The sequence below is a fragment of the Vulpes vulpes genome, chromosome 11, assembly GCF_048418805.1.
Source record: "Vulpes vulpes isolate BD-2025 chromosome 11, VulVul3, whole genome shotgun sequence".
NCBI lineage: Eukaryota > Metazoa > Chordata > Mammalia > Carnivora > Canidae > Vulpes > Vulpes vulpes.
Genome location: NC_132790.1, coordinates 59,547,064 through 59,572,446, shown reverse-complemented (window position 1 = coordinate 59,572,446; position 25,383 = coordinate 59,547,064). Strand labels below are relative to the sequence as shown.

The 25,383-nt window shown below is 54.8% G+C and overlaps 2 protein-coding genes across 6 annotated transcripts in view; one reads left to right on the top strand and one right to left on the bottom strand.

The window, feature by feature from the left end:
• Positions 1–5,030: 5,030 nt before the first annotated feature.
• CSRNP1 (cysteine and serine rich nuclear protein 1) lies at positions 5,031–18,148 on the top strand. Of its 4 annotated transcripts, none has more exons than XM_026000981.2 (5): positions 5,031–5,165; positions 12,448–12,701; positions 14,793–15,052; positions 15,565–15,879; positions 15,965–18,148. In XM_026000981.2, exons 2-5 carry the CDS (start codon positions 12,455–12,457, stop codon positions 16,943–16,945), a joined length of 1,803 nt encoding a protein of 600 aa, XP_025856766.2. In that variant the 5' UTR covers positions 5,031–5,165; positions 12,448–12,454; the 3' UTR covers positions 16,946–18,148. The 4 variants fall into 4 exon arrangements, with proteins under 4 accessions (XP_025856766.2, XP_072582604.1, XP_072582605.1 ...); XM_072726503.1 differs by having other exon boundaries at positions 5,110–5,226; XM_072726504.1 differs by having other exon boundaries at positions 5,142–5,264.
• Positions 18,149–21,327: 3,179 nt separating this feature from the next.
• TTC21A (tetratricopeptide repeat domain 21A) overlaps positions 21,328–25,383 on the bottom strand; it is a 31,873-nt gene continuing 27,817 nt past the window's right edge. Inside the window, exons 21-29 of one of the 2 annotated variants that reach the window (XM_072726499.1) lie at positions 25,228–25,338; positions 24,428–24,509; positions 23,401–23,551; positions 23,016–23,177; positions 22,716–22,908; positions 22,399–22,620; positions 21,835–21,955; positions 21,649–21,716; positions 21,328–21,520 (exon numbers count right to left, since the gene is read on the bottom strand). In XM_072726499.1, coding sequence (XP_072582600.1) covers positions 21,443–21,520; positions 21,649–21,716; positions 21,835–21,955; positions 22,399–22,620; positions 22,716–22,908; positions 23,016–23,177; positions 23,401–23,551; positions 24,428–24,509; positions 25,228–25,338 — 1,188 coding nt within the window. In that variant the 3' untranslated portion in view covers positions 21,328–21,442. The remainder of the gene's footprint in view (positions 21,521–21,648; positions 21,717–21,834; positions 21,956–22,398; positions 22,621–22,715; positions 22,909–23,015; positions 23,178–23,400; positions 23,552–24,427; positions 24,510–25,227; positions 25,339–25,383) is intronic. The other variant, XM_072726500.1, reaches the window with a different exon arrangement.

Sequence of the window (25,383 nt, the reverse complement as noted above, 5' to 3'; positions counted from 1 at the left end):
ATATCTCAATAGATGCCGAGAAGACATTTGACAAATATCCCATCTCCATCCTTTATTAAAACAAACAAAACTGTAACAGACTAGCAAAATTATGTATGACTGAAAATTACACAACTATTAGAGACGAGAAGAGAATTCGGGGTAATGGCAGTTTCCAAGATTAATATGCAAAACATCCTTTACATAAAAAAAAATACAACTTATCAGAAAATATAATAGGAAGAAATTGCAATTACAATAACAAAGATAAGATATTTTAAAGACATCTAGGGGTCTTTACATAGATAATACTAAAATTAGGGAAACTTCTATCCTGTGCTTTTGAATAGAAAGAACACAATATTGTAAAAATGTCAGTGCTTCATTAATCTATTAATTCAATATGATTTTTTTTGGTCAATGTGATTTTAATTAAAATATTCACTGTATTTTTGTTTGTTTGTTTGTTTGTTTGTTTGTTTGTCAGGTGGGGAACTTATCCAAAAAAGTGACATGAAGCTCAAAAGGGCAAATAAATATGAGCCAGTAATGTCCTGCAAGAGAAGAGTAACACGGTAGGGCTAGACATATCAGAACACATTATGAAATTATAATTTGTAAAGCAATTTGGTACCCAGTGATGAAAAAGAGAAGCCAGTGGACCAGAATAAAAAACCAGATATTTTATCTGTTTGAGTAAGGTGACATTTAAATTAGAAGAAAAAAGTGGCTGAAAAATTAATCATTTTGGTAAAAAATAAAGTGGGAATGCTATTCCATTCCTGAAGTCAAAATAAATTCCAAATGGATAAAGGATTTACATATTAAAAATAGACCATAAAACTCTGGAGAAAAGAATAGGTGAATTTATAACATTCTGATAGGGAATGGAGCACATAAAACCCAGGGTCCCTAAATACTTAAGAAATTTGACTATGTAAAAATTTAAAACTTCTGTATGGTAAAACATACTATAAACCAAGGTAGAAAACAAAGCCAGAATGAATGCATCATGAGTGACAGAGAGAAGGGCTCATATCCTTAATCCTCAAAGATTTAACCCTATATGAAATATGTAAAGAATATAAACCAGCAATTTAGAGAGAAATGTAAGTGGCTTGTAAAAGTCTCCACTTTACTCATACCTAGAGAAATGCCAGTGAAAAAACTAAGGCATCTTCTCCGTTTCTTGTATCAGAAGGGCAGAGATTAGTATGTTTGATCACATCCAGCACCAAGGAGAGTGTTGGGAAAGAGGCTCATTGGGATACCCTGGAGAGTGAAATTGGGGCAACTTTTGGGGAGGGTAATTTGGCAATATCTGTCAAAATCCTTTGACCCAGAACTCACTGCTCAGATTTTTAATCCACAGATCTCCATTCAAAAGTCTTCCAGTTTGGACAAACAAGAGTGTTCAAGACTTGTACTTGAAGACAGTCCCCTTTCTTGGGTTTTGCTTCCCAAGACCTTAGCTCCGTGGGTCCCAAGCCCCTTTGTGAATCCAAATCCACTCGAAGGCTGGTGAAAGACAGGTTGCTTGGCCCCACTGCCAGAGTTCCTAACTTAGTGGGTCTGGGGAGACCCAAGAATCTGCATTTCTAACAAGTTCTCGGGTGATGCTGAGGCTGCTGGTCTGAGAGCCATCCCTTTAGTTTGTTGTGGGGGCTAGAGTGGGTGGCAGGATTGGGGCCTAAAGGGGTGAGTTCCTTTGAGAGGAGGAGGATGAGGCAAGGTGGAGTTGAGCAGGACTCCCCAGCCCAGGACTGGGGAGAGGAGGAGGTGGTGGAGAGGGCTGCTCAGAGAGGAACCTTTGGGCAGCTTAATTCCCATTCCCAGCCTCACTAAAGACTCCTTCCACCCCCACCCCAACTCAGCTGTTTCTGAGATGGCAGCTACTCTCTGTGAATCCGTAGGCTTTGGCGAGGAGCACATTAGCTACGAGCAGACAACATGGACTGAAAATCAGAGAGCCAGGCCATCCCTGAGGTGCCCCCCCATTCCTCAGTCAAGCCTTGGAGTTGGTGGGATTGGGGTAGCATACTGGAGAGCATCCCCAACGAGTGAGGTAGAAGTTCTCTGGTGGACTCAGCTGCTTTGATTTGATGTTGAAAAATAACGTCTTTCAAAATATGGTGCTGAGAAAACTGGATATTCACATGCAAAAGGGTGAAGTTAGACTCTGACCTGACACCATATATAAAAACTAACTCTAAACAGATTGACGACCTGAACACAAGACCGAAAACTGTAAAACTCGCAGGTGCAAAATAACAGGAGGCTCCCTGCACCTAAGGATCAGGGCTGGAATAAAATTCTTACCCATCTAAGGAATCTAACTAGTTGTACATGACCTGTGAGCACCAGGTATCCCTCACTGGTCAGGCTGACTTCCTGGTGGAAGGCAGAGAACAACGGCATCCTTGTTCCCTGATTGCCACTCCCTCCCTCTCTCCTCCTTTTATCAACGTGAAACTTACAGCAAGGTATACAAATCTGAAGCGCAGAACTTGAAGTTTTACATATGTGTGTATCTGTCTAACCACTGCCCCGATCCATATAGAGAACATCTCCAGCATCCCAGAAGGCTCTCTTATGCCTTTCCCCGTCAAAACCCCCGAAGGTAATGCTCTCTCTCATGGTTTAGTTCCACTGCTTAAACTTCATATAAATAAATGGAATTACAGTTACTGCTCTTTTGAGCTTGCCCTCTTTTAGTCAATATAATGTTTTAAAGATTCACCCTGTGGTGGCATGGGGCAAGCATTTGTTCTTTTTTATTGTTATGTAACATTCCACCGCAAGATAAATCAGTTTGTTTCCATTAATCTGTTGGACATCTGAGTTGTTTCCAATTCTAAGTTATCAGGGATAAAGATGCTATACAATTTTTGTAAGTGGCTTCTGGTGGGCACAAGCACTTTGTTTCCCTCTTGGGAAAGCACTGAGAAATAGAAGTAGATGATCATAGAGCTTACCTATATTCAGTCTTACTAAGCACAGCCACGTGATTCCAAAGTGATTACATCAATTCATCAACGGAAAATGCATGATAGATTTGGTTAATTCTCAGTTTTCCCACATTTGACATTATCCTCTTTAATTTTAGTTTTTCTGATGGGATCATTCCTTTTTAAGTTTGAAAAATATTTATTTAAAACTAGTAATAATTGTTTTATTTACCTAAAATGGGTGGTCCAGGGATGCTGAATGTTTGAGAAATTTTCTGCACTCTTGTAAGTATTCAGAAATTCCCTGAGGATGTGTGGGTGTGTTCCTGCCTATGTATGTGCCACAGTCACAAATGGATGTTGCTCCAGACCCCACCCTCCTTGCCTTGGAACAGACCCTTCATTTCCCCATGAACAGGAAGAGCTTAGTTGGGATCCCAGAGGGAGATGTTTCCCATCACCAACAACATCTGGGGAACATCTGGTGAGCCCATCCCAGGACAGGGAGACACTTTACTGGAGAAAACACATCACTTATTTGATTATTTTTTTTCTCCTATATTTTCTTATTCTCTCCTTCCCTTCCTGCCCCTCAAACCCTATGACCCATTGGTCTCCCTGCTCTAAGCCCCCACTCCAGCCCTTGCCAACTCCCTGCCCTGGTCTCTGTCTTGTCCAGTTTCTCCAGTACACTGCCCAGCAGGATGCAAACCTGGGCAGCCTGAGACTCCCCATTAACTCCAGGGCTCAGCTCAGCTCTGCCCAGATGATCAGCAGGCAGCATCTTCTAGAAAGTAACTCAAGGAATGTTGAAGCTGGTGGGGTTCTCTGGTCCAATGCCTCCATATTACAAGTTGCAAGACTGAAGTCCAGAGAGAGAGAGAGAGAGGACTAGAACTCCACTCCACTGTAGGTCATAGAAACCCCTTTCTCCTGGGGACCTGATCAGAGGATTTAGAGGCAGGAAGGAGGCAGCAGCAGAAGAAAAGAAAGGATTCCTTGGAACCAAAAAGGTCTGCAGCCAGCAGAAGCCAGGAGGAGGACAGGGCTGAGTGTCTGAGGGGGTGGTGGTGGGTGGGTGGCCACCTGCCATCATAGCCTTAAGGGCTGAGTCGCATCTAATGACTGATAACCCAGCTCTGGAGCCTTTAAACTCCTTCTGGGCTGTTTTAGCCACACCTGCGGCTTCAATGTACCACTGTGTGCTGATGAGCCTTCCATTTCCACTTCCAGTCCTGCACACACCTAGAGCCCCAGCTCAGCTCCCTGTACCCATTTACCAGGTACACCAAATGTATTCAACAGGTTCTTACTGAGCACTGAAGAGAGTCAGACACAGCCCCTGCCCTCCCATTACCCCCAGACAACACAAAGAAATGCACAAGTAAACCACACAACTGAGTGCAATGTAGGTACTGGCTGGACATGAGCATCTTGGGAGGTCTGAATCAGGATGAGGAGGCCACAGCCCCAAAACTGATGGCCAGCAAACAGGACTGGAGTGGTTATCAAGAGGTGTGGGTGGGAGGGCAGAGAGAATGCTGGCAGAAACTTAATGAGATTTAGAACAGAATACCTCACATGTAAATTCAAACTACGTGCAGCTGTACCAATATTACATGTACAGTGCGTAAATAAAAAGACGTGTATAGCTATTACAGACACTTAAATGGAGGAGCAGGGGAGTGGGGGATGGGAGCACAGAGAGAGAGGGGTGAGGCTGCCAAGGTGAGCAAGGGCCAGATTACTGGGGCTTTGTAGGCCCCACAGAGTTGAGCCTTGAGGACACTGGGAAGTCACTGGAAGCTTTTCTTCAGCTGTCCAGACACCTACCTCTACAGTTCCCCAGGGCACGCACACTCAATACAAACGCAAAGGACAAGAGCTATAGCTTCCTCCGACCTGCTTTCCTTCCATTTTTCTTCCCTGGAAAGGTAAAGGGCAAGCCCACCCCTTCTGGCCCACTCTACACAAGCACCTGTGGCTCAAGAAAGGCCCTCACCGACATCTCCACCCCAGAGCCACCCAGGCAGGAGAGGTCACCCCCACCCCCCACCTGAAGGAAGGTAGAAAGGAATCCTGAGGGTTGGGCTAGTCGGTGACAGCATTCATCTAGGACAGTCAGAGAAAAACCCAGAATGCAGCGGGAGCAGGACTGGGAGGGGGAGGGTCAAGCTCCCACGAAGGCTCCCTGGAGGAGGCAGTGCAAGCTGAGACCTTCCAGGCTGTGAGATCCCGGTAAGCAGCGTTCTAGAAGGCACACAGGCATTCCGGGCGAGAGGAGCGCTGTGTAGCAAAGGTGTGAAGGTAGAAACGCTCAAGGGAGACGCGAGGGGGGTAAGGTCTGGTCTGAGGTTGGGAAGAAGGGCAGGGGATGGTCTCCAGGCCAGGGCTCGCTGCCGGAGCATGCACACACTTTCCCCCGCGCAATAATGCAGGGAAAGTTGGCCCCTAGTCAGGAAAGGCCTTGGCGGGAGCAGAGAAGGCAGTGGGCCATTTTAAGTGGCCAGGGTCTGGCTCGGAAGAAACCTTTTTTTTTTTTTTAAAGAAGGGATGGAGTGGGGGTGGTTGGGGGAGACTGTTTCCAGGAATCCCCAGCTCAGGGCTTTTGCAGGGTGTCTGGTCCGTAGCAGAGGTGAAGGTCAGACCCCTGATGACCTCCACCCCCTCCCCGCTACCTCTCTCCCCTCCCTGCTCAGGTTTCTCTCCAGCCGTAGTTTACTTTTCTGGCAGATGGGGGGGGGGGGGTAAGGAGGGCGCAGAGGAAGGACGTTTAGATTGGATGATAGCAGCTGGCTCGGGCGGGGGCGGGGGCCGGGGTGGGGGGGAAAGCCTGGAGACGGCCGCGGCCCTGCCCCCGTCGCCGGGTGGGCTTCCGGACGCCGCGCCGCCCGGGGCCTCAGGCTACCCATCTGCGAATGGGGGCGGTGGGGCGAGGTGGGGATGTTCGCGACCCCGCTCTGCCGGCCGGGAGCGTCGGCCACCGCCGGAGCCGGGCGGGGGGCGGGGCGGGGCGGTGCCGGCGCCCGCGGGGGTCAGAGTCCGCGGCCAGGCCCCGCTCCGCGCCGCCGCCGCCGCCGCCGCCGCCGCGCCGCGCCGGGCCGGGCCGGGCCGGGCTGGCGGCGGGGGAGGCGGCGCCTCCGGGGCGGGGCTGCCGGGCGGCCTGGCGGGAGGCCGGGCGTGCGTCAGCGCGGCGAGCCCCGGAGTTTTCCACTGACGAGGAGGGCGGAGCGGCGGGCGGGGCCGGGCGCAGCCAGTCTCCCGCCGCCGCCGCCGCTGCCGGACGCGCAGAGCCGGGGCTGCGGGGCCGACGGCTGCCGGCCGAGCGCGCACGGGGTCGCGGCGCGGGGGCGTCCCCTGCCGGGACGCGGGGGCGTCGGTGCCCGCGGAGCGCCCGGATCGCAGGTGAGCGCGCCGGGGCGACGGGCCTGGCGGGCCGGCACCCCGGGGAGGGGAGGGGAGGGGAGGGGGCGCCCGCGGGGGCGGGGCGGGGCGGGCTGCGCCCCCGCGCCCTGCCGGCTGCCCCCCGCCGCCCGGGGCCGGCGCCGGGGGCGGGAGGCGGGGAGGCCCGCGCCGGGCCGGCGTCCGGGGAGGGGGGAGGGGGGCGGGGGGCGGGGGGCAGGTTTTCCGCTCCCTCCCCCGCGCCGCCGCCGGGACCCCGGGAGGCCGGGCCGGGCGCGGTGGCAGCGCCGAGGCGGGCGCGGGTGTCGGGGTGCGCGCGGCCCCTGGAGTTTCCCTCTGACCCAGTTGCCGAGAACTTTTCAGAAGTTCCTCGCTGGGCCGGAGCAGGTGACACTCGTCGCCTTCCTCCCCGCGCTCCCCGCCCCCCGCCCCGCTGCGGGCCGGCGGGGCCGGCGGGGCCGGCGGGGAGCCGAGGGGCGCGCGAGCCGGAGCGAGGCTCGTGAGTCACGGGCCCCGGCGGCGGGCGGCGGGCGGCGGGCGGAGGGGCCGCGCCGAGCGCTCACCTGTGAGTCGGTCGCCGTCGCGCGCAGAGGCCGCCGCCGTGAGTCACGGGCGCGGCCCCGCCGGACGCCCGCGGGCACACGTAGGCGCCCTCCCACGCGCGGCCGGCCCGCCCGGCCCCCTCCTCGCGGTGCGCGGCCTCCCCCGCGGGGCCCTCCACGGCACGCGCCCTCGCCGCCCCCCGCAGCCGCCGTCACGCGCTTGGTCCCTCCGCGCCCCGCACAGCCGCACGCGCAGCCACTCCGCCGGCCCGGCCCGCCCCCCCTCGGCTCCGAGGCCTCACGGTCCCCGGCGCCGGCCGCCTCCGCTCACCCCCGGACCCTCGCCATCCCCGCCTTCTCCGTCTCCACGTCCGGAGGTCGCCGAGTCTATTCCCCTCGTCCTCACCTAGCCCTGGCTCGGGGCCACCTCGTCACACCCCCCTAGGCCGGAGCCTGAGCCACCTTTTTAAAATGCAAATCTGGTGTTGTCACTCCCCACTTAAACCCGTCGGTGGCTTCCAGTGGCCTCAGGCTAAAGCCTGCTCCGCCGCCCTGGCTCCCGAACCTGCCCCAGGATGCCCCTCCCCCGCCCCTTGCTGGCTCTCCCTGCTCGCCGTGCCCCTCTGAACTCTTCCCACCTCCCTCCCCCCTGGAGACTGCTTTTACCCTCCGCCTTCCCCCTCCTGCCCCTCCCCCTGACCACCATCCCTGCACGCTCCTTGCCGTTAAATTCAAAAGCTGCAAGAGTGCGGTCCTAGTGTGGGTCTTGCTCCCTGTGTGCCCAAGCGCCTGACAGTGCTTGGCATGTCACAGGAGCTCCGTCTTTGTTGAATGAATAAATGAATGGATGAATGAATGAATGAGAATGAAGAGGGAGGGCTTTGCTTAGGTGGAGGAAGCAGTGGCTGTCAGGTGCAATTTCCCTTCTGCAGGAGCAGTTGGCCTCCTGTAGCCAGCAAACATTTGGCACCTACCCAGTGCCAGGCCCTGGAGGCCAAGGCTGAGGAACTGCCCTCCCCTGGGATCACTTTCAGAGGGATGGGGGGATGGGGTGTACTAAGGCTTCCTGTCTGCCCTCTTTGTGCTCCCCAGGTTGTTTTGCTAGCCAATCCCAGTGGGGGCCAGGGGTACTCAGAGGTGTCCTTTCCTCCCAGGAAGTAGTTCCTGAGGGTCTGGGGCCACATGACTCCAGGTGTTGGGGGGAGCTGGCCTGACCAAGGCCTGGGGCTCTGAGGTTAAAGGACACATTCTTCAGATCCCCCGAGGAGACTGCAGGCAGCTGAAGGTGCCCTCTCCCCAGTATCAGCCCAGGTGGGGGTGCTGGGGCATTGGGGTTGCTGAGCTACTGGAAGAGGTGACTTCCCAGAGGCCTTGAGATAGGCCCCTGACCCCCAAAGATGATCCATTTTCCTGGTGCCCAGGGTGAGATGGCCTTCCCAGGATTCACAGCGTGGCCTGTGTGTAGATAGTTGTGGGTAGAAGAGTGGGGAAGTGTCACCCCCTCATCCTAAGCTGTCAGCTCCTCTGTGCAATGACAGGAGGGTGGCCTGATTCTCAGGCACCCACCCCCACCCCCACCCCCATCCCAGGCAGATCCCGGAAGAAGCCTGGCTCTCTTTGATTCGGGCTGGGGCCTGTCTCTGGGGCTTCTCAGGGGGTGTGGTATTTCTGTCTGAGCCATCTCCTGGGAATTGCGTTTCCTTCCTCCAGGACCCTAGGAGACGGCCGGTGATGGCCCTGGGAGCAGAGCCACGGTTGGGATCCTTATTCCTGGGTAGCTGTTCAGGGCCCCTCCCCCCTCCTCTGACTCACTGTCTGACACTTTTCTTGGACTCTTTCACTATCTTTCATTCCTTCTTCTGACTTGGCCTGTCCTTGTCTCTGGCTGAGTCTTTTTCTCATCTTCTGCCTCTGCCTCTGTCGGCCTCTGGATTCCCAGGTGGTACAGGGAAGCGCCAGATCCAAGGGCTGCTCCTTCTCCCTCTACCCCAGAGGGGTGTTGGCGAAGAGATTGGGTCCTCATTACATCCTAGGTCTGCAGACCCTGCTAGGGGTTCATCACTAGAATCTGTAGCATGGCTGTCGCTTTCTTGGGGTCCCTGTTTTCCTGTCTGCAGCCTTGGAGCATATAATGACTTCACCTTCAGTTTCCGTTCTGTAGACATGCCCGAGGCAGAGCCAGGGTGTCTGGCTTAAATCTTCTTCCTTGGTATCTATTTGTTTACTTCTGGGGAACAGGGAGCCTCCTGAGATGCCTATGTTGGCACCTGCCTGCAGTCTGGGCTTCTACTCTCAGAGTCGCCCCTCCTGTGGCTTAAACCCTCTGGTGGAGGCTTTAATTGACAGGATCAGGAGATCACACTGAGCAGTCACCTCCAGAGGTCCACCTCTGCTGGTATTGAGGTGCCTTCCCTGTGCCAGATTCTGTTCTAGGCAAGGGTACTGAGTTGGCCAGGCAGTGAGGCCACAGCAAGACCTTGAGAGAAGGGCCCCGGTAGGGGAATCCCTGGGAGCCCAGAGAGGCATGGAGTCAGGAGTGAGGAGTGGGGGTTTCAGGGAGGCCCTCTTGGAAGTGACTGTTAAGGGAGAGTAGGCTGGGTTCCAGCTTGTGCAAAGGCCAGGAGGCCGGCAGGTCATAGCAATTAGGGGAACTGCAAGTTCAGCTGGAATATAGTGAGGGGAGAATGGGGAGGCAGCAGCCAGGCCTGCTTCAGCCTCTCGTGGAATTCTAGGCTTGATCCTAAGGGCCGGCTTTCCTAAGCACGGGGGTGGCAGGCAGAGATGTGGTTTAGGAAGATCACTGTGACTGCAGGGGGATGGCAGGAGCAGAAGCAGGGAGTGTGGACAGTAGTGGTGGGGACAGAGACATAAGGATAATAGATTGAAAACTGAAGGAGACATATATAAAATACATAAAGCATGTGAATCTTAGGTGTGCAGTTAGATGAATTTTCAGTTTTAGACATTCATGAAACCACCAGCCAGATCACCAGAGAGCTTTTCAAGAAACCCACCCGACCCGAAGTGCCCCCCACCTCTCACCATCATTGTCCACAGTGTATATCAACACCCTCCCCACCCCACCCCCGCCAATTCTGACTTGTGTCATCCCTGAATGGGTTTGCCTTTCCTTGAACTTCATTCACTTATGTATTCTTGTGTCTGGCTTCTTTCATTCCACGGGACATCATTGAGATTCACATGTTGTTGTATCCGGGAGCTCCTTCAGAAGAGCTCCCAGCGTAGAATGACATGTTCACTCAGCACTTAGCACTGCGCTAAGAACTTGACATGTATTGATTTACGTACACCCCCCCAACCCTATGAAGTTCTAAGACCTAGAATCAGAGACACAGGGAGCTTAATAAGGACCTTGACCAGGCTCAAACAGTCCAGCCATAGCCAAGCTAGGGTGCAATGCAAAGGCAGGCAGTCTGGTTCTGGAACCAAGGTTCTTCACAGTGTGCTGATGGCCTCCCCAGTGCCCACTGTGTCTGTGCCTAGCCTTGTGTGCATTAAGTGGGCTGGCATGTACTTGCAGGACTGGGGGGCCTGGATGTGGCTGGAGGGAGAGGGAGGGGATTGACAATGGCTGCAGGTTTCTGGCTTGAGTAACTGGGTGGGTGGCAGTGCCGTTACTAAGATAGGGAACACAGGAAGAGGAACAGATGGCACGGTGGGGGGGGGTTGGTGGGGAACAGAGACAAGGGGTTCGATTTGGGGCCTCTGGAATTTTATGTTTCTAAGGGACGGCCAGGCAGAGATAAAAAGTGGGGATTGGGGTTTGGGCTTGTGATTCCGCATCCACCACCCTGTAGACAGCATCTGGAGTTGGAAAAGGATGAGGTCTCCCTGCGGGGTTGGTAGGAGCAGGGTAAGTGGGTGTGGTTTGCCCACGGATGTTACTGTGTGTCTCTGTGGGTCTGCATGTGTGTGTATGTGTGTGCTTGGCTCTGGGGCATGAGTTCCCCCCTCTCCTGGGAGAGCCTGCAGGTCAGCTGGGAGCTGGGTTGTTTTTGTTTGTGGTTTGTGGGGGGTGCGGGTGCCAAGCCTGAGAAACTACCCGCTGAGAAGCCCCCGGAAGCACCTGTGCATTCTCTTCCCGGCCCCAGTGTGAAGGTTAGCAAGGAGGGGAGTTTCTCTTGCTTCTCTCTTGTCTGGGAAGAGGCCGTGCTTTGTGCTTCTGGAGACTTTTATCCAGTAAGTCTGCTGACCGCACACCCTTTAGGTCTGGGATCTAGAGACTTGCTAGTAGGCTTGGCAAGGGGGGAAGGGGTGTTTAGGAGGGACACCTGAGTAGGGGAGTTCTGCAGCCTTTTGGTTGGTTTTTCCTGTTCTCGTTTCCTGTGATGACAGTGGGGGAGGGGCTTCCCAGCCCTGGGGCCTCCACACCGTTTCCCCTTCCTCCTGGTGACCTCCTGGGGCCTGGGCCTGGGCCCTGCTGGACACCGAGGTACAAGGTAGGTCAGCCCTTAGAACTGCATCCTTAATCCTTTGGGGATTCCCAGGGATAGTTGAGGCCCGGCGGGGGTGGGGGGGCAAGCTAGGGTGCAATGCAAAGTCCACTCCTCCTGGCCGAGGCCATCCGGGTTGTAGGAGGCTTTCAGCCCCCCAAAAGGGAGGCACAGTAAGCTCTGTGACAGGAGATAGCAGGACATCCTCTTGACCGATCAGTTTCACTAAGAGTTGTTGGTTTTTTGTTTGTTTTTCAAGGGGGAGAAAAATAATTTCCATAGGAAGTTAATTCAAACAAACAGGGTTAGATATTGGAGATGTAGAATTTTTAAGATCAAACAGGAGTTGTCAGAGAAACATGAAGCCCAGCCAGGCCTGGAGGCAGGGGACTTCTGTGGGGCGGGAGTTTCTGAGGGAAAGTCTGAGTGGCTCTGTCACAGGAGAGGAGGGGCTCCGGAAAGTCCTGTGTCTGGGAATCAGGGCCAGTGTCAAAGCCAGCCTGTTTCCCAGAGTACCCTGGTCAACCTGGCCCCAGAGAGACAGGAGGGGAGAGAGAGAGAGACAGACAGACAGACTGTGTGTGTGTGTGTGCGCGTGCGTGCGCGCGCAGGCTGGTGTGTCTGTGGGTGTGCTGCGGGTTGGTGGTGGAGGAGGAGGAGGAGGAAGCAGAGCCTCCGTACATGGCTGTGCAGGCTGTGGCAGACGGCCTCACACACACAAAGGCACACAGATGCAAGCCGTGTGAATCACCCAGCCAGTGAGTCAGCCCCCAGGATTCCTGTCGGGGAATGAGCGAGGCCAGGCCGAGGTCTGTCAGTCCATCTGTTGGCCTGGTGTATGCGCGTGTGGAGGTGGGCCGTGGGAGGTGGTGGGGAAGGTTCCTGGTGGTGTCCTGGGAAGGCTCTTGCGCAGAGGTGGTGGGAGTCGGCAAGCGCCAGGATGAGGGTCTGGGCCTCAGTGCTCTGCCGGTGGCAAGAAGCCTCCTGGAGCTGTGCCCCCTGCACACAGAGAGCCGAGGGGGCCCAGGACTCCTGGGAGGGCCAGGGGGGAGTTGACCGCGGCCAAGCACCCACCGCCTGCCCTCAGGCCTGCCGCTCAGAGCTTTCTCCTTTCCATTCCAGGCTGCCAATGCCCAGACCCCAGAGTACCCCCGGCACCACCATGACTGGGCCACTGAAGAGGAAGTTTGACCAGCTGGATGAGGACTCCTCCTCGCTCTGCTCCTCCTCCTCCTCTTTGTCTTCCCCGGGCCGCCGTTCTTGCTCCTGCTCTCCCAGCTCTTCAGTCTCCCTGGCCTGGGACTCGGATGAGGAGGGCCCCTGGGATCACTTGCCCTTGCCTGCCCGTGACTTCTGTGGCTTCCGAAGTTTCACGCGTGAGTCCCCCTCCCCTGGGAGCCACCACACCCCTTCTTCCTTCCTGAAGATGAAATTGGGAGGCCCCTGACGAAGCTATTCTGGCCTCTGGAGGTCGTGTCCCCACCTTGGCCACTTCCTGTAACACAGGGGTCACTCGGGAATGCCCTCTGCCCAGAGGCACGTGGGCCCAGCTAGATTCACCTTTGACCTCAGGACTCCCTGCCTAGCTCCCCAGGGTGGCCCTGGGGCCCTCTGGCTCCAGCTCCTCCCTTATGTTCCAGTTTCGTTTCTCTAGCTTGCACACCTTGTCCTGCCAATTGAACCACTGGAGTCCCACGCCCCACACTTCTGCACTGTGGGGCCTGTCCAGCCAGTCCCTCTCCTGTCAAAATGCTGTTTGGCTTTGCCTGAACATAGTGGAAAAGTTTCTTCCCCAGTTATTTTTCAAGCTGGCGTCACTCTGATTTCAAAATAACCAAGACAGCCCTAAAGCAGTATTCTTCAACTTTGTTTTCCATTATCGCTGCCCCCAACCCCATGGAGCCTTTGTTAGACATATTTTTCCTAATTACCCCTGCCATGACATTTTAATACCCTGGCTATGGTGTCTTGTTTATGTAGTATATCTGTGTATCATCCATAGAAAAAAAGTACGATTTTTAGCACACAGGACCTGACAGTATGTTGACTAAACTGTGGGTTTATCTTGGCAAAATGAGAATGGTTTAATATTTATAAAATCCAATCGTAAAGTCTACCCAATGACTATGTCAGAGGAGGAAAAATATGAGAACCACTGTAGATGCTGAAAAATTTTGTTTTTAAGATTTTCTTTATTTATTCATGCGAGACACAGATTGAGAGGCAGAGACATTGGCAGAGGGAGAAGCAGGCTCCCTGTGGGGAACCTGATGTGGGACTCGATCCCAGGACCCCGGGATCACGACCTGAGCTGAAGACAGACGCTCAAGCACAACATTTGATAAAATATAATGTTCCTTCTAGATAAGACTCTTGGTAAAATAGAGATAAGTAAATTCTATCCTAAGTGATGAAAAATATGTATCTCAACCCCAAAGTTGGCATTTTAATTGATGAGGAAATATTGGAAGCCATCCAACTAAGGAACAAGATAAAGATGCTGTCACCACTAATAGTTAACATTGCTTAGTAAGTGCTACCCAGTTCAGTTTGCAGTGAGAATAAGAATTCTATGTATTGGATCAGGACAGGCAAAATATTAAATTGAAATATATGCAATTGCCAATATTCATTTGTTTTATGGTAACTACTTACGGTTCAACCCAATAAAAAGTAATAGTATACCATTATTTGTATAGAATATACCAAATGTGGGGATCCCTGGGTGGCTCAACGGTTTAGCACCTGCCTTTAGCCCAGGGCGTGATCCTGGAGTCCCCGGATCTGGATCGAGTCCCACATCAGGCTCCCTGCTTTGGAGCCTGCTTCTCCCTCTGCCTGTGTCTCTGCCTATCTCTCTCTGTCTCTCATGAATAAAATCTTTAAAAATATATATACCAAATGCATAGCTTACTAATCAGTATGCAGTTCATAACTTAGAAAGGCAGTTCCAAATAACAGCCTTCTAAGCCTGTCACAAAGTGCAAGAATCTATAAAGGAAAAAATCAATATATTTTAAATTTCATGGCCTTAGAAGTTATTTGGTAAAATGCCTCGAACAAAAATAAAAGACTAAAATATTTCAAAGATAAAATATTAGATGATCAGTGTCTTTAATATCATATATAAAGAGCTCCTACAAATCAATAAAAAAAAACTATAGAAAACTGCATAAGGAACCTATAAATGGCCAGTAAAGATGGGAAAGATGTTTAATCCCACAGATGCTGTCATTTGGATAGGTAAACAATGGTAAGCCTGTGTTGACCTAGGAATGGCATTCAAATTTACCATTCTGGCTCTAATCTCAGCCAGGCTAGCTCTTAAATTCAGATCCATTTCTTTTTCTGTGGTGGGAGGTCAGAGCGGGAAGTGTGAGGAGAGGCAATTGAGCGTCATCTTCCTGGAGGTTATGCAGTCCCTCATGGAGAACTAATGCCCTGCCCCTTCCCTCCCTGCCTTCCAGCCCTGTCCATCCTGAAGAGGGCTCCCCGGAAGCGTCCAGGCCGCGTAGCCTTCGATGGCATCACTGTCTTCTACTTTCCCCGGTGCCAAGGCTTCACCAGCGTGCCCAGCCGAGGTGGCTGCACTCTGGGTATGGCCCCCCGCCACACTGCCTGCCGCCGCTTCTCCTTGGCTGAATTTACACAGGAGCAAGCCCGGGCACGGCGTGAGAAGCTGCGCCTACGCTTGAAGGAGGAGAAGTTGGAGGCTCTACGGTGGAAGGTAGGGAGACCCCTCTGCAGAGCCTGTGCCTTGGGCCAGCTTCTGAAGGCCTAGCCTGGAGGGGCGGAGCTTTGGGGTGGGGGCCAGTTAGCTCACTATCTACGCATTTAGGGAAAGAGGCCCCTGGAGCCAGTATTGCTCCATCAGGGCCTGTTGCCTGGATTATCTGCAGATAGAGTGGGATGTGGAAGGGCCTGCGTTTGCTGTGGGGGCTGAGGGCGTGGTGCCTGATGTTATCTGACCACACTGCAGGGGGATGTGGAATTGATGGGACATCAGGGGTCAGTGTGTTGGGCGGGCTGTGGGGGGGGGGGGGGTGTGTGCACAAACCAGGGAATGGCAGGAACAGGAGATATCTTTACAGATGCCCTGAGGGCGGTGTTCCTGGCCTGAGGGTTCACGTGGTATCCGTGGTGCCCAACCCAGAGTAAGCATGCGGGGAGCATTTGTCAAGTGACTAATGGTTGTGGGGGCCAAGACCCTCACGTCCCTCCTCTCTCCCATGCACACAGTTCGCGGAGTCTGGGGTACCCGAGACAGAGGCCAGCCTGCCACTCACAGTGGACGCCATTGATGATGCCTCTGTAGAAGAGGACCTGGCTGTGGCCGTGGCAGGTGGCCGATTGGAGGAGATGACCTTCCTACAGCCCTACCCGGCCCGGCGGCGACGGGCTCTGCTGCGGGCTGCTGGTGTGCGGAGGATCGATCGCGAGGAGAGGCGGGAGCTGCAGGCCCTGCGCCAGTCCCGGGAGGACTGCGGCTGTCGCTGTGATCGGGTCTGTGACCCTGAGACCTGCAGCTGCAGTCTGGCAGGCATCAAGTGCCAGGTGTGGGCCGGGAAGGGGAGCTGGAACTCCAGGGCTCCTCCAGGCTCCGTGGGATCCCTGTTCTCACTCTGCTCTCTCTCTGCAGATGGACCACACTGCGTTCCCTTGCGGCTGCTGCAGGGAGGGCTGCGAGAACCCCAAGGGCCGCGTGGAATTCAATCAGGCCCGGGTGCAGACTCACTTCCTGCACACACTCACCCGCCTGCAGCTGGAGCAGGGGGCTGAGAGCCTGGGGGAGCTGGAGGCTCCTGCCCCGGGCAGCCCAGCCAGCCCCGCTGAGCAGGCCCTGGCTCCTGCTTTTCCTCTGGCCAAGCCCCCTGTGAGCAGTGAGCTGGGCGAGAACAGCTGTAGCAGCGACATGACCGACTCGTCCACAGCTTCGGGTATAAGTGAGGCCCCCAGCAGCACCACGCACCCAGGCCTGCCTGGCCCTGGCTTCCAGCCTGACGTGGATGATGACAGCCTGGCCCGGGTCCTGAGTCTCAGTGACTCTGACCTAGGAGGAGAGGAGGAGGAGGAAGAGGAAGGGGGGGTGGGGGGCCTCGACAACCTCAGCTGCTTCCACCCCGCTGATATCTTTGGTACTGGTGACCCTGGTGGCCTGGCAGGCTGGACCCACAGCTATTCCAGCTCTAGTCTCACGTCGGGCATCCTGGATGAAAATGCCAACCTGGATGCCAGCTTCTTCCTAAACGGGGGCCTTGTGGGGTTGGGAGAAGGCAGCCTCCCTGGCACCTCGGTGCTGCCCAGCTCGGACGCTGGCCAGAGCGACTCTGTGGACCTCAGCTTGTCTTCCTGTGACTCCTTCGAGCTGCTCCAGGCCCTGCCGGACTATAGTCTGGGGCCTCACTACACCTCCCGGAAGGTGTCTGACAGCCTGGAAAACCTCGAGGCACCCTGCTTCCCCTTGCCTGCCTTTTCTCCACCAGGGGACGCTGGCGCTTGCTTCCTGGAGTCCATCATGGGCCTGCCTGACGCAGCTGCCGAGGCCCTGACTCCCTTCGTGGACAGCCAGCTGTTTGAGGATACTGCCCCCGCGCCTCTGGTGGGGCCAGTGCCTGTGTGAGGACAAGGGTACCTCCCGTGGTCCCGAGAGCCCCAAGAGCTGCCTTGTAGTAATAATGGGGACTCCCTGAGGTCTGTATGTTAAGGGTTTCCCTTTGGCTGGCTCATCCATGTGGGCACTCCTGATTTTTGTGCAACACTCTGGATTGATTTATTTATTTTTGTAACTTTCTGTGCTGAAGAGAGGGCGGGGAGGGGGCTTTCCTTTTCAGCCACTCGGCCCCCCACCCCCACCCCCCAAAGCCCATACAGTCTCTACTTCCACTTCCACGGTGTGTGCCAGGAACAGGAGGAAACAGGGCTCCTCTGGAGCTTTGCAGGCCCCTTTTTGGTCTTGTGTGATGTTCCTTAGCCCGAACAATACAAGGCTGAGATCAGCCACTTCTAATGGCTTCTCCTGCTACCCTGAGCCCCAGACCCACCCAGGTGGCTGTATTTTCTGGACTGTGAAGACTATATAATTTATTTCCATAATTTATTTGGAGACTAGATGGCACAGGCTTCTCCCCTCTGGATGGGGGGCCGTGCTGGGGTCAGGGTGGGGCACAGTCCCCTGTAAGGCCCTTTTGCCTTGTAGTCCCACAACCCTGCCCTGCCTGGGCTTTGGTATAAAGCAGGTGTGAACCTGGGCCCTATGTCTCCTGGGGCAGATGCCTGGCTCTTGGTGGGTGGCTGAGGACAGCATCGCGGTAGGGGGCTGGGCCAGACTGCCCAACCGTGACCAAAACCTGCTTCTGCCCCACACAGCCCCCCCTGCTTCCTGTCCTCTGCCTCCTCATCTTCCTCCCTGAAGGCCATAGCCTTTACCTGGGCCAGTAATGTAGAAGGGAAGCAGGAGGCCCAGAGAGGGCAAGGGGCTAACCTCGGGGCCCGCAGCATGCCCCTGACTACTATCTCAGGGCTTTCTGGGCACTGCCTGCCTGCCTGGGCCACCTGCCCATGCTCTAAGGTCAGTTGGCTGGGTGAGGGGTAGCCCCTTTGCAGCTCCTATGCCCTTCATTTGCTGGGGTTGAGTTTTGCATCCTTATTTCTGTATCGTCCTTGAGTGTTAGAACTATAATTTATTCATTTTTCTCTATGTCTGTGCCAAGAAGCCCAGGCTCTGGGCCTACCTTCTTGCCCAGGAGGCCTTGCCAGCCTGTGTGCTTGTGGGAACACCTTGTATGTGAGCTTACAGGTACCAATAAAGAGGCTCTATTTTTAACAGTGCGGCCTGCACTTTGAGGAGTTGGGAGATCGGGGTGGGGGGTACACCTTCAGGAGGTAGCAAGGAGGGAGTGGGGATAGGCCCTGTGGGGCAGTGTGGACATTGAGGCTATGTTGGGGTAGGAGTGGGGGACACAGCACAGTGGGCCTCCTTCCATGCAGCCTGGTCACATTGGAGACAGGAAGCCAGCTGGGAGGTTGGCACCCCAGGTGGAGCCGGTTTCCCTCTCCCGGAACCCGTCTCCAGTGGTCACCTGGGATGGTGGGGAGCAGCAGGGCAGTCTCCGGAGACAGGGCTATCTGCTTAGGCTATTCCCGACTTGGTGACACTGAGCTGGGTGGGGCCTGACCCTGAGGGCAGGGTCCCCCCAGTCAGGGGCAGGCACCAGGATGTGGCTGGTGGAGGCCTTGTGTGGGGCTGAGCAGCTGAGGGCCCTGGGGACCAGAGCTGTAGGACCTCCTCCATCTGGGCCAGCCAGACCCGTCCGACCTGTCCCTGGCAGCCTTGTGGCCCGCAGGCCAGAGGAGCAAGCCACACCCTGCCCTGGGGAGTCCCAGCCAGGGCCTGAGGAGCAAGGTCCTTTCTCCCTTAGGAATAATGATTTCTAAGTGCTGGAAGTGAGGACCAAACAAGACCAGATTTGAGTCTCTTTCTCACTCTAATGCTGGGCCTTTTGCTCTGTGCTGGGCTCCCCTTATTTCATCTCAGTGGCTTACTGGGTAAGAGTATGGACTCAGAGTGCCAGGTTCAAATCCCAGCTCTTCTACTACGCAGCAGAGGTGACTTAGGCAAATCACTTCCTGTCTACTACTACTGTGTCTTTATGTCCTCAGTACTGTGCAAATAATAATGCTGCTCGCCTCATAAGCTCGTTTAGTTCGCACATACGAGTGCCTGGGGTGTGTAAGCCTCGCATGCATGTTTGTAACTTCGTTTTGTTTTCATATTTCTGCCTCTACTTCTACATTTTATTCTTTATCAGTTCTGACACTCTTTGGGTGTCTGTCTCTTGCCTCTGGACATGCATGGACATGGCCACCTGGCCATGAGAGGACCCATAGCGTGGAGCCTGACCTATGGTGGGCAGCCTGTTCCTGTAACCAGCTTAGCCAGGGACAGCCTTAGGCTTCTCAGGGTGGAGTGTCCTGGTACATTCAGTTGTCCTGTCTCCCCTCTTGCTGGTCCCTGGGAAGCCTCTTGCAGAGATTGCTTCAGCAAGCATGATTCAAACTCTGGGTCTCTCCAAGGGCTCTGAGGCCCTGCTTTGATTAGCCTGGGATTCTGGGCAGCAGCCCCTGGAGGCTCCAGTTCCCTGGCTGGAAGCCCCCATTGGCTCCTAACCCATGGACAGCCTGTGGCTGGACCGAACCTGCTGGCTTCCCTTCTAAGGCAACAGTATCACTTCCTGGCTTTTTTTTTTTTTTCTTTTTAGATAAATGAAGACAATTTAAGTTTTACACCAATAAAAATGTGATTAATGTACAATCCTTTACAGCATCATTCTCCATACAGACAAACCTGTCTCTCAACAACCCGCCCCAAGAAACCAGATTGTAAAGCAGATGCTAGTAAAGGGACTGGTTTCCCATATTACCACCTTTCGGTGGTAGTCACCCGGAGAAAGCATTCCAGATTATTGACTCAGACCAAGAGGCCATGCATATGATCAACAGGATGTTATAAAAACAAGGCTCAGCTATCACTAAGGACAATTTTTTTTTTTTTTTTGGTTTTATTTATTTATGAGGCAGAGGGAGAAGCAGGCTCCTGCAGGGAGCCTGATGTGGGACTCAATCCCAGGACCCTGGGATCACACCCGGAGCCGAAGGCAGACAACCACTGAGCCTCCAGGTGCCCCAATTCTGTCTGTTCTAAAAGCATCCTCTACCTGTTCAGTTTCCAAACTAGTCACTGGACCACGTCTCTTGAAAATTTTGCTATAGCTGCATTCCACTCATAGTATTTCGCTTTATATCAATTTTATCAATATGCTTAAAAATTAGAACCATTCTGAGTAACAGCACTCATGAATTCATGAGGTCATCATGCTAGTTACTTTTATTTAAAGATGATATTTAAACACCTAGTTATTAAACTTTAAAATATTTGCTCTCTATCATCAACCGGGATTTGTATCATGGTTTGGGAACATGCAGATCGAGTCTAATTTCCTGCTACAGAGGGGGACACAGCCCGAAGAGCAGAAGGTCTTGGGAAATTTATACTCCTGAGTTCCTTCCTCTAAGGCCAGACTGGCCCATTATTGCCATCGTGAAAAACAAGGAGATAGGTGTTGGGAGCTGCAGCAAGAGTGGCCTTCGTCACCCTCTCCCCAGTTACAAGTGACATAATTCATCTAATTAGGGACTACTGCTTTCATCCCCCAAGGTGCTGAAAGGGCTTCTGGAGGATAAATTTGTCAGTGTCTTTTATGAAATCTGAAGAGGGAACTATTTTTTCTTGGGCCGTATTTTCCTGTACCAGGCATGGGTAATCGATTGTGTCCCAAACCAGTGAGGACCAGCAGAGGCCAGCTGAGGACTTGGGGAGGCAACAAAATGTATGGACAGTGAGCCAATGGCCCTCACAACCTGCAGGATGGTGGTCTCCCTCACCCAGAGCCTCAGTGAGGACCTTTTGAGCTGGTCCTCCTCTCTGTGCCACAGCCCAGCAGGATGGTGTGGGCAGGGAGTAGGGAGGGAGGAGCAGCTGCTTCTTGAGCTCTGGGAGTCTAGAGACCAGATAGGAGAGGGGAGGGAGAGCAGCCCCGGTGGCATAGCGATTTAATGCAGCCTGGGGTGTGATCCTGGAGACCCGGGCGGGCTTCCTGTATGGAGCCTGCTTCTCCCTCTGCCTGTGTCTCTGTCTCTGAATAAATAAAATCTTTAAAAAAAAAAAAAAAAAGAGAGAGGAGAGGCATTTATAAACTGACATAACAATATTAAAATAGCTGTAGGAAATTTTTAAGGGCCATCTCTTAGTTCCCCTCTGCTCCCTTGCAGAGCTTGGAATAAAAATGCAGCCCAAAAGAAGGTGCTCTGAGCCCAGCATAGGCAAGGCCAATTGCTAACTTCTTTCTCAGAGCAAATTGCTTCTTGTGCCTTAAAAACAAAGCTTTGGGATGCCCCTTAGACGAGATGAGGCGCGATTCAAATAAACCACACACATTACAGAAATGGGTAAGAATATGTCATTTTTTGAATCTCTTTTCCACTGACCCACTTCCTGACCCTTCCATGAAACCTGCGTAGGTTGATGGCTTCCACCTGCCCTGACTCCCACTGACCACAGCTATGGCCTCAGAGACCCTCGGGCCTTTTCCAAAATTTCTTCTCTGATTTTGGGGTAGTTAGGATGCTCTCTGAGGACCTGCAATGGAGAAAGGAAGAGTGTGCAGCATCAGGCCAGGGGTGCCTGTCTCAGTACCAGGACCAGGCCACTGCACCAAGGTCCACCCCCCACCCCCCAGTGTCTCACAGTGCCTTATAATGGCTTACATTGTGGCAGACTTCAATGGCCTCCACAAATCTCTTGTCCTTCAAGTAGTTGAAAGCGAGCTTGAAGCCTGTCAAGGGGAGCACAGGGCACACAGACAGTGGTACCCTAATGGCCCAAGAGCCAGGGTGCTGGTCCTCCTGCCCAGCACCCTCCTCTCCCACGTGCACCTTGGCCGGTTGCCTTACCAATAGCGGGGTTGGCATGATGACTGTACTTCCAGGCCAGTTCGTAGTTGGTGGCTGCGTCTTTGTAGGACTGCTCCTTCTCCATGATGAAGCCCATGTACTCATAGGCCTTGCAGCAGGACTGCAGGGAAAGTCACACCCGGTCCCAGCACAGGGGAGAACCCGTGGGGGGCAAAGGAGGGTGATGAACCGCATTAACCCAAACCTCTCAGGGAATCCAGCAGCATCTCCCACCTTTGCGAGGGGTCAACCGTGCACCCCCTCCCGGCTACCCTGACCCCCTGCATGACCCCTTTCCAGGTCTGACCCCCAGGCTCCTTGACTTCTTGAACCCTTCCTATCTCTCTCTCCCATCTCATATTCCCCTCTCAAGTCTGCCGGGCCCTGTGCGCCTCCTCTTGCCTTGCCCCCCCCCCCCCCCCCATTTCCACTGGGCCCCAGCTTGTCTGGGCCCCCTTCTGTCCCGCCTCTTCTCATTGGGTTCCAACCCGCATTTCCTCTGCCCTGACGCCTAGGGCGCTCCTGGCATCCCCGCCTCCCCCACGGCCGCGGTGGGGCCCCTGCCTTGTTGTATCGCAGGCAGCTCCGCAGCAGCTCCGAAGCCAGGTCGAATTTGCCGCCCTGGCAGTAAATGTCAGCCAGCAGGAGCCAGCCCTTCTCCAGGTCCTCGGCCTTGGCCAGCGCCCACGGGGCCTTGGCCAGACGCTTGAGCTGCATGCGCGCCTTGGGGGCCTGATTCAGCAGCACGTAGGCCTGCGCCACGGCCAGCAGGGCGGAGACGCTGTCCTGCGCCGAAGCGGGGAAGCGGGCGTGGGCGCGTGCCCCGGCCCCGCCTCGCCCCCCCCAGCCCCCCCCCCCCCCCGCCCGCCCGCCGCGCCCACCTCGGCCTGCGCCATCTGGACGAAGGTGTGCAGCGCCGCCTCCACGTTGGCCTTGTCCCGGGTGGCCAGCAGGCAGAGGCTCTGCAGCAGCCGCAGCTGGGTCTGGCCCGCGGCCGAGTGCGGGTAGGACTCCCGCAGCAGCTTCTCGGCCGTGCGCACCCCGTGCTGCTCCGAGTCCCTCCTGTGGGTGCAGCTGCGGGCGTCGGTCGGAAGGGACGGGCCCGCAGGTGGCCTGCCCCCCCTTTCCCTGGGTGCTGCCCCTGCCCCGCCCTCCCACCCCCGACACCCGCCGGGGCCTACTTGCTCTCAGCCACCAGGTTCTCAAAAACCTCTCCGCCCACGACCTGGTTGTCCGGGTTCAGACAGATCTGCACCATGTAGTAGGTGGCACTCTGGCCCCAAGTGCTGTCCTTGCGCGCTTTGTTTAGGAACTTCAGTGCGTCGTTGGGTTGCCCTATGTGCCTGTAGTGGAGCAGAGACATACCAAGCACCAGGGAGGGAAACTGAGGCCCTGGGAGAGCAGGGACACGCCGCAGGGCTGCTCCCCTGCCTCCCTGATCTGCGAGCTGAATTTCTGTGGAAACCCAGCGTTTCTGTTAAGAAGGACCACACCCTCCCACCCACCCCCACCAGCCCGGGGCCATTGCGGAACTGCCCAACACCCCCCACCTGCCCCCCGACTCACCAGCAGTAGATGCCTCTGCAGTAGTTGAAGCCTGGCTCTAAAGGAACGCGGCTGGACATCCTCTTGGCCAAGTCAAAGAAGGCAGGGGCATCTTCAAGTCTGCCACTTCTCCACAGCAGATCAATTAGTTTATTCAATATCAAAAAATTGTCTAAAATAAGAGAGCAAAAATCTCCAGGCTGTGAATAGCCTACAGCTACGTCCAGTTGGGTGCCGTGGGCTGGCAGGGAGAAGCCAGGGAACCAGCAGACACAGAGCTTTGGGACTGAAAGGGGACATCCCAGTAGCTTCAATGTCTCCACTGGTCTCCAGAGTTGAGAGGATAACAATAATCATACTGAAAATCAGTAATAATAGCAGCTAACACTCACAGAGTAACCTAGCATGAAGTGCTTTGACCTAGATATTAACTACATAACAAGGTGCTTGTTTTTCCCATTTCACAGATGAGGAAACTAAGACATAAAGAAGTGATCTGCCAAAGGTTACACAGCTGGTAAGTAGAAGGGCAAGAGTTAGGTGGAGTCTGGCTCCAGGACCTGCACTCCTGACACGTGCAGTCGGTGGGCCTCTGCAGAGCTGGCTGGGGGCCTGCAGGGGCTCTACTGAGCCTTGGGTGTGGCCCCTGCCCCCAGCAGGTAGTAGGGGTAGTTTGATACTGCAGTGAGGGGGAATATAGCTCCCTATCAGGGAGAATTTCCAGCCACCTCCGGGTGATGTGACCTCAGAAGCAGGCCACGCCCAGTCCAGGGGCTGTGATGTGGGGACAGACAGGCTCTCCTGGGTTCAGTGCCAAGCGCTGCCCGGCCTGAGACCAGGAACTGGCCCCTCAGACTTGGGAAGGGCCAGCATGTTCCATCGGGGCTTTATCAGTTTCCTGCCTCTCCGGGAACAATCAGAGAGGAAGGGGCTTCCTCTGCCCAGTCAGGAAGGAGGGGAGGGGGCCCATCCTTGGGGAGAGCAGCCCTTGCAGGGCGGGGTACTGAAGCAGGCCATCTCAGTGGGCAGTCTTCATGCAGGCAGTTACCTGGCGCTTTCTCCAGGACTTGCTGGTAGAGATTGACGGCAGCTTCGTAGTTCTGTTTTCTAAACATCAGTTCAGCCATCATCTATCAGAAAACACACAGTGCTCCAGAGTTCCGGACAGCAGTTCACATGGGCATGGTGGGGAGGGGGGGGTGAGGATGCAGATAAGTAGGGAAAAGTAGGAAAGGACTTCCAGGGTAGCCTCTCTGGGCACTGGGAGAAACAGCCACAGGAGGAGCCCAGAGGGTAGAACCTGCCTGGGGTTGGGGCAGGGCTGGGGTGAGGACAGAAGCGAGAAGATAAGCCCAGGGGTAGACCCCAGTGGGACCCTTTGACAGCCATCAGAGGCAGCCTCTCCACCCATGTTTGAGAACTGCCAGCCACAGGCAGTGGAGGCAGAATGAGGCCCCCCCCCCCCCCTTCTGTGGAGTGGCCCTGGCAGTTGTCTGGGTGTTATGGAGGAGAGAAGCCAGACAGGAGAGGGTTTTTGCCACACACTTCTTTAAACCCAGGAACCTGTCCCACCCTTGCCTTCACCAAGTGTGGGTGTGGTTTCCTCTGGAGTGAATCAACCTCATAGCCTCTCCTTGGGTTGGCTCAGGAGGCTGGGATGTTGCCCCCTGCTGCCAGCCCACCCCTCCCATGTGGAGGGCAGCAGGCCCAGTGCTCAGTCCCCTCCACCTGGCAGCCCCTGCCCTGGGGGTGGGTCAGCCAGGCATCTGAGTTAGGGGGTGGGAAAGCAGCGCCTGTGTGATTCTGGGGACCTGGGGAAGGCAGGGAGAAGGTTCTGTGGCCCCATACCACTGAGGCAGACTCGTGGTTCTCCTCAGTCTGCAGGATGATGGCACAGTGCTGCTCACACAAGTCCAGGTGCCCCTGGAGCATGTAGAGCTTCGCCAGCTCCAGCACCACCTGAGACAAGACCAGATATAATCAACCAGTGAACATGGTGGGAAA